Source organism: Anser brachyrhynchus, assembly GCF_964034855.1.
Source record: "Anser brachyrhynchus genome assembly, chromosome: 6".
Lineage (NCBI taxonomy): Eukaryota > Metazoa > Chordata > Aves > Anseriformes > Anatidae > Anser > Anser brachyrhynchus.
The window spans coordinates 37,714,351-37,721,974 of NC_137700.1; the positions used below are offsets into that span (position 1 = coordinate 37,714,351).

Genomic DNA, 7,624 nt, shown 5'->3' on the forward strand with positions numbered 1-7,624 from the left:
TCAGCTGGAATATCCTCTTTCCTCAACAGACCCCCTAAAGTTTAGATGAAGCATTCTGGGCTTTTCAGATACTTAGGATCAGGATGGGAATATTTTAGACTGATTTTATTTCAGATTCTCCCTATTTAACTCTATCTTTAATACAACAGATGTTTCTGTGAGTTTGGAAGGCTTCAGCCCCTTCCAGTGTTAGCATTCTGATTTTTTAATCTACTGGTCAAATTCACAAGCCATGTCACATTGTACAAATAGGAATTAAAGTGATTTTAAGGTCGTACATTTTATTTATAAGGGAGTGTCAATGGCCAGAAAAATAGTTACACAGTTTTTGCAAAGCAGTGGAATACAAAACCATGCATCCTGGAAAGAAAATAATATTAATAGCCTCAATCATTAAATTAGGACACAGCTGTATCTTTTAAATATGGTTACAAATAAGCTCAAGCCTTAACTCTCCATGCATACACCTGTTACAGCTTTTATAGCGACTTTGCACTGTTACTGTGTAAAATAGGACTCATGAGCTGATCCAAAAACCCAACTGTATATGAACAGAGAAGGATTTAGAAACTTTTTGGGAATGACCTAATTTTGCCAAAAGCTCACTCTTAAGACATAAAGAATTCCAGAAACTTAACTCAATGACTGTCCACTGCTGATGCATCGCATCATGGATATCTTGTGCACAGGAATTTCGTGAAGCACCTTCCCCAATAAACTCAAAAGATTTACCTCAAAAATTTCAAATTGCTTTGGCAACAAGATGCAGCTGGTCTGTAAAGCCAGCCTGTGTGTCGTGATGGAATGAAAGTACCAATGAGAAACAAGCTGATGAATTGGTTTGACTAATCATTAAAACCCGTCTAGTATAATCATTTTAGCTGATCTCGTTTAAGTCATTCCGTGAAGCTGCCAGAAGAGTTCAGGGACAGGTCGATCTTCTATTCGCATCATGCAAGGATCAGGCAGATAAAATCCGATCAGTTACCTGAGCATTCTTGCACTTATATGTAATTATTCCCTGTTGTTTTAAAGCTTCCATCTGGAGGAAAGAAATCTGTTCTGCTCCTGACCTTTTCAGACCTCATGCCACTGTACTTAGCTTTAACAGATGGATTCTACTGATCTGATATGAAGAAAGAAATGAAAGATTGAAAACATGAGAAGAGTGGAAAAATATAGATTCATTAAAGCCTTGAATCATTGCTAACTGCAGGTCACTGGGTGAATCTTCACTGGGTTCATGGGTCATTGATCAGGACTCTCAGTTTGTTCCTGCCCTAAACTGCAAATGAATTAAGACGACTCTATTAAGAAGGTGACAGGCACTACCTTCCCCTAACGTGCCAGTCGGTGAGAGCAGGAGGGGTTGCCAACACACACTGAATCTCCTAGGTCATGACTATTCCTAACAGACAGCCATAGTCGAAAATAAGTACCAGTTCTGAGCAATATTGAGATCCAGCTTGTGGAAGCAAGAGCAATTGCTCTGAGCAGCAAAGATTTCTGCAGAAGAGCCGAATTTTTCCTATTTGTGCAAGGCTTTTCTTCTTCTTTTTGGTCAGGATGAGTGAATAAAAAAAAACTTTTTCACAGATTCACGTACAAAGCATTTCGGTGAACAGAATTATTCTTCATCTGTGCAAAAACACACTGGAAAACTTAAAACAATATGAAATAATGAAAGCACTTTTCAGAACAATACACACTTGAACTAGTTAATCATAAAGAAGGAAAGAACTGAACTTTTGCAATGTCAATATTCAGCTTTGGTGTGCTATTTCAGCTTAAGGAGCAAACTGGTGAAGATACATTTCTGAATCTCACAAACGGAGAGGAAATTCAGAGGAAATTCAGAGCGAAACCTGATTCACTGTCCTTTGTTCAATTCACTTTGTCTACTTTATGAAGATCAACTACAAGGCACTACGCTTGGATTGATGGATGCTGCAGTTTCATATAACCGTATGTAGTCTGGAGTAGGCTACAGCAGCAGGAATTTCTGGGCACGTTCCCAGAACAGTAGAGTAGAAGAAATGTGTTTGTAGAGAAGGGTTGTCTTCCCCACATATCCATCATAAGATTCATGAATTATACATGTGTTTTAGGCTATTAGGTGTGCTGCAATATGTAGATACAATAAAACAGAGAGACAAAGACAGATTTCAATAACTTCAAAAAAATACCATTACCTTCATTGTGTTCTCCATTTTCTTACTGTTTTTTTCATTTGAACAACTTCTCATAACAGCTTTACAGGAACTGCACTTTAAGATGTTAACAATTTACATTTGATGTGTATTTTTTTTTCAATTTGTATTCTATCACACAGATTATTATTTTTTTTTTTCATAGGACAACAGAAACCAATTCCCTACTCTTTTAGACATACATGTGCTTCTGAAACCTACTGAGGATCTGTATATTACAAGGCAGAAGATATCAAGACAAAGTATATAGGAAAACAGAGGACAGAATGCAGAAAATCGTGATTTGATATTAGCAAATTGGTAATTGGTATTTTTGGTAGTACCTGTGCACATTTGCATAATCATAATGCTCCCATTGGAACTATCTGGCAATACAGTCTTATTGACTGTCATTATTACCAACCTTCCAAAAACAGTAAACAATTAAAAGGAATGGCTAAAATTCTTTTAGAATGTTTGGAATTAGTAATAAAGAAACAGCAAGCATTTTGCTTCATGTTCTTTGACTCCAAGTATCAATGAAAAATCATATCAAAAGAAAAAAAAAATCCTCTCTTGAAATTACCCAGTAGACTTGCTACCTAGCCAACAACTGTCCTGAGTGCCAAGTTCTTCTTATGCTAATATAATGAAATGTATTTCATTGTACAGTGCAGATCCAGAAAGAAGATCAGACAAGATATTGAGTAACGTGACTCATTATATTTTCCAGTTAAATTCTCTCCCGAAAAAAAATGCATGTCCCAACATTACCTCTTTATTTCAATACTGACCTCTTTTGAGAGGCAGGAATACCATCTTAATAAACTACATAAGAAAACTTTTAAGACTCCCTACATGGAATGTTGTGCTACTATAATAGTTGTCCCCATTGACAACAAATATTTAATAAAATACTTCAATTGTTCATGCTCTCATAAAGCATAACTGCTTGTCAGCTGTCAGGTCCAATTTTATACTGTTTCGTAGCTACAATTTTGCTAAATAAAACAGAAAGGTATTTGTTTTCTCCAGAGCTGAATTTCTTTGAGTTGCCTTTGACTTTTGGATCAGAGATAAGGGCAAAGAAAAAATAAATAAATAAAGTTTTACATCATTAACAAGAAAGGATGCAATTCCTTCCTGTTATAGTCTTCCTGTTTAAACAAGCAAAACTATCATTACATTATGACTACAGCCATCAAGTGATATAAATTCTCTTATTGTTTCCTGTCCTTAATATCATTGAGTGTTATTAACCAGTTGGCTGTTACCATCCAGGTGCTACCTTTTTTCCTCAGCAGTGGTTTCATTCCATAGAAACCAAAGAAATTCCTGCATGTAGTGACTTTTATATAAGTAGGGACTAGCTCAATTCATCTGATTAAACTGAGAAGTCTGAAAAAGTCTGAAATATAGTAATAAGATCTGAAAAACAGAACATCAACTCAATATTAGGTTCATCCTGTCTCTATATACAAATATATAAACACTGTGCTATTACTTGGTAAAGCATTTTAAAATCCTGAGTCATTTATACCATCATCAGCAGTGTGTTTATGCTTTCGAAATAAAGGGCTATTTTCTCAGTTAACATAAAGTAGCATAACTCAGCTGAAGTCTAAGCGCTATTGATTAACCAAGTGAAGATACCCATTAAAAAAGCCAATTCCCCAATATGCTGATGACCTGATTTTACAGTTGTCAGATGTCAAGACACCTAGGACTGGCCAACTATCAAAAGCATGTGGCCACATGTGAAGATGGTCATGGTGCTGCTAAGAAACAGGTGAGGTCAAAGGGAAACCTCTATATTCTGTTTTTTGTTATTGTTTTTAACAAAACAAAATAGGATTTTAAATAGGATTTAAAAAGGAGAAAATAGGATTTTAAATATCTTCTAGGCTTTTTTTCCTGAAACATTTCACATTTTCAGGGTTATTAGGATGTTTTGATGGAAAATGTTAATATGTGTTAATAATAAAGAAGAGGTTTGCAACAGAGAAGTAGAAAGGATTTTATTTGTGGAAGGATCTGCATTTATTCCTCCGTATGTCTTTCTACATTTGGACTGCTCAGTGCCTGGTTTATGGAACCAGTGCTGTTTCTGCACCAGTGCCTAAGGTTTATGTGGGGAGGGGAGGGAGAAGGGCTGCTAATGATCTCTCAGAGATAAATGAAATTGCTGATTTAGTCAAGCTCATTCTTGACCTTGACACAAGACGGGACAGGCAAAGGGAAGAGCTCAAAATAGAGCAAGTGAAAGAAGGGAAGATCAAACGAATGCCCAGGTCTGGCCAAGACCCCCCCTACATTCAGCTAACACCTGGCTGAGTTAGAAAACATGACCAGCCCAACCTTCCTGTTGGAGCCGATTGAAGCTGTCAGCTCCCGGCTTGTCACCCACTGCATCAGGAGGCCCCTGGGCTGCCACAAGAGCCCTAATTAGGCAGAAATGGCACTTCGGCAACTGACCCGCCAGGACCTTTGGCAAAGCATTTAACATCATTAGTTAACATTTTTATTAAAAAAAGTGTGAATGTAAATGAACAGCCAGTGCATTTCAATAGGGTTTGTCGGTGGCATTGCACGCCCCCCCACTCTCCCAACCACACACACACTTTTTTGCATGAATAGTTCACTTGTTTTCTCTAAAGGGGGATGGGGATGCAGAGAATGTTTTTCCAAGGGAACTAGACATGTTCAAAGCACGGGGAAGGTCTTAAACAATCAGGCACAAACTCTTGCCTTTTGGGGAGTGTGTTGGGGAGTGAACAAACAACTAAATGCGACCTTACCTGCAACGTGCCTAAAGGGACATCTGAAAGGGAAAGGATGCATAACCCATACCGCAATAAAGAGACGCACAATCACATATTCATCTGATTGCTCTAAGTACATTCCTTGTATATTTGCTCTTTTCTGCTACATATAACAATATAGGTACCTATCCAGTAAATTTGCAACACTTTGCTGGAGCTGTCAAAAGCTACAGCAAAATAAAAGGATGAATGTCTAGGAATATGCTGTCCTCTTCTTTCCTTATCATTTCTTTAAATTACTGCATTTTATCTTTGATAAAACATTATCAAAAATTACCACTCAGGCATATTAATGACCTACCTTAACTGAGCCACCACTGGCAGCAATCTGTATGTGGAAAGTTATTTATTCATACAGATGAATATGCAGCCTTGAGAGAGTTTATTACTATTTAATTTTTTTCTGCAGGTTCTTTAATGGAAGAGCTTCCATAATACATGAATTCTTGACCAAAATCCTGGCACATTTTTTTGGGGGATAAGGGGCACAAGAAAATGAAATAATCATACACACACTTTTGAAGAAAGAAATAGACAGGATGTGGAAGGATGTCCAGTCCTCAGATATTTTATGCCTGTTTTCCATGAATATGCCACAATCCTTTATTTCCCTTAACCCATTAGACTCCTCCTTCCTCCAATGGATGCTACAAAATATAGCACTGGGGCTGACTGCTTGGGCCAGATAAGGATTATATTACCTCTGGTTTTGGAATTTGTTCCCTCAGTCTGTAATAGATGTATGTTACCAGAAACAGTTGTAGTGGTAAGGACTATTACTTGAACCTTCTAAATCAGATCAAAATAAACCAGATCTTTCTAATAAAGTACTTGGGATGAAGATTTTGGTTCAAATCCCAACTCACCAGACTCACTTTGCAGCCATTGGAAGGTTATCTTCTTTCTCAGTTTCACGTATTAGAAACTGAAATAGCAGCTTTGTCCTTTTCTCATGTGTTGGCATACTCCAAGGTTCTGGTCCCTGAGCATTCCAAGCCATGTCAATGCCATACCAGGAAAAAAACGTGGCTATGCACCTTTCTCCTGTATATTCAGTTTGCTAAACAAGCCAGTCCCCATCCTCAACCCTGACCTGAGTACAAAAGAAGAAGCACTGCACTCCTACATACCACCTGACAGGGATAACCAGGAGATCATACCTCAGAGTACCTCAGATACCCCACAGATCTCCCGTACTGTGACTGAGACATAGCAAAGTTTGTATCCAAAATGCCAGAATAAAGTTATACCAGTACACGTGTACCCCACATCTGCACAATGCTGGTGGAGATGCGACCAATGCACACAGACACAAGGTGTATACATGAATATGCTCACACACATAAGGACTGTCCTTTTCCAGGATGAATAAAAAACCTTCCTTAGTAAATGCTTTAGGATCCACAGATTATTCCATATAAGTTCTTGCTGTGTCTGAACATAAACAAACAAGTGCAATCATTCTCTTCTTAAACAAGTATGTGTAGGCTTCAAGGCCACTCTAGAAACATTAAACCAACACGGACTTCTAAATATAGATTTTTAAAGCACAAGACCAAGTCTTGAAATCCCCGTAGGAAGCCTGGCGTGATCTCTTGACTCACCTGTAAGAGCAAGAGGGGCAACTTTGGCAGTATTCAAATCATTGCTTACCACTCTATTAATGAAAACAAAATCTGTATCTTTCTTTCTAGAGCAGAAAGAGGAAGGCATAAACATTAAAAATGTATTTGCTGACAATAATCAGATGGTGGCTTGCCTATCCCCACGATGCAGTTGTTCAGAGGTCATTAGCTTAAAAGCAGTATTAGGCACAGGGAATAAATGCTCTTTAGGAAGTGTGGAAAAAGCTGAATTGTACAAGGCGCAGAAAGTTGGTAACAGTAAGGTATCTATATCTGACCCCTTTTCCCATCACATGAGTGTTTTCCAGTCTAGTTCTCCAGTACGGCTTCTCTTCTCCCGCTGGAAACCAGAGGGGTGGCTGAAGGGAGAGAGAGATGACAGCTTATCGAAAAGCTCGTGCTCCCTGCCTAGTTTTGGCACATGTTCTGCAGGTGCCTCACACTGTAGCCACAATAGGCTCTGGAAGAGAGGATTCAGACCTGTCAACAGCTACAGGAGGCAACTCCACAGCTTTGTCTTACATGCTAAATTCATTGTCTGCTGTTCTGAACCCTGCAGCACAGGCACCCATTAATGAGATGAGCCCCTTTTTCTCGGTTTGTTCCTCCCTCTGTTTCTCTTGCCTTCCTGTAATGATTTAACTTGATCGTATTGGTTCCTTTCTAGTGGGGATTGCTCCAACGATCAGATAAGATAATTGCCTGTAGAATACTGCTCGGCAACAACTATTACTTCTTTGGCTGAAAATGTCAGAGCAATTGAAAGCTCTTAGTGAAGTTCAAGAACAAGGAGGCAAAAAGAAGCAGCTCCTATATATGGATGTATCTGTGTGTATACACAGCAAGTTTACTGTGGCCAGCTCTCCTGGATGATCGTGCTTTGCGGGCACCTATTTCTGCATATTTTATATTTCCATGACTTTTTAAAGAAGCTAAACTACAAACACACACAATTCACATAAGGATATTTTTTCTCATTTAGTTTGGA

The 7,624-nt window shown here is 38.4% G+C and overlaps 1 protein-coding gene across 1 annotated transcript in view; it reads right to left on the minus strand.

The window, feature by feature from the left end:
• Positions 1-2,225, minus strand: part of HSPA12A (heat shock protein family A (Hsp70) member 12A) — a 91,049-nt gene extending 88,824 nt beyond the window's left edge. Inside the window, exon 1 of the mRNA XM_080597611.1 lies at positions 2,193-2,225. Coding sequence (XP_080453737.1) covers positions 2,193-2,210 — 18 coding nt within the window. The 5' untranslated portion in view covers positions 2,211-2,225. The remainder of the gene's footprint in view (positions 1-2,192) is intronic.
• Between the last annotated feature and the right edge of the window lie 5,399 nt (positions 2,226-7,624).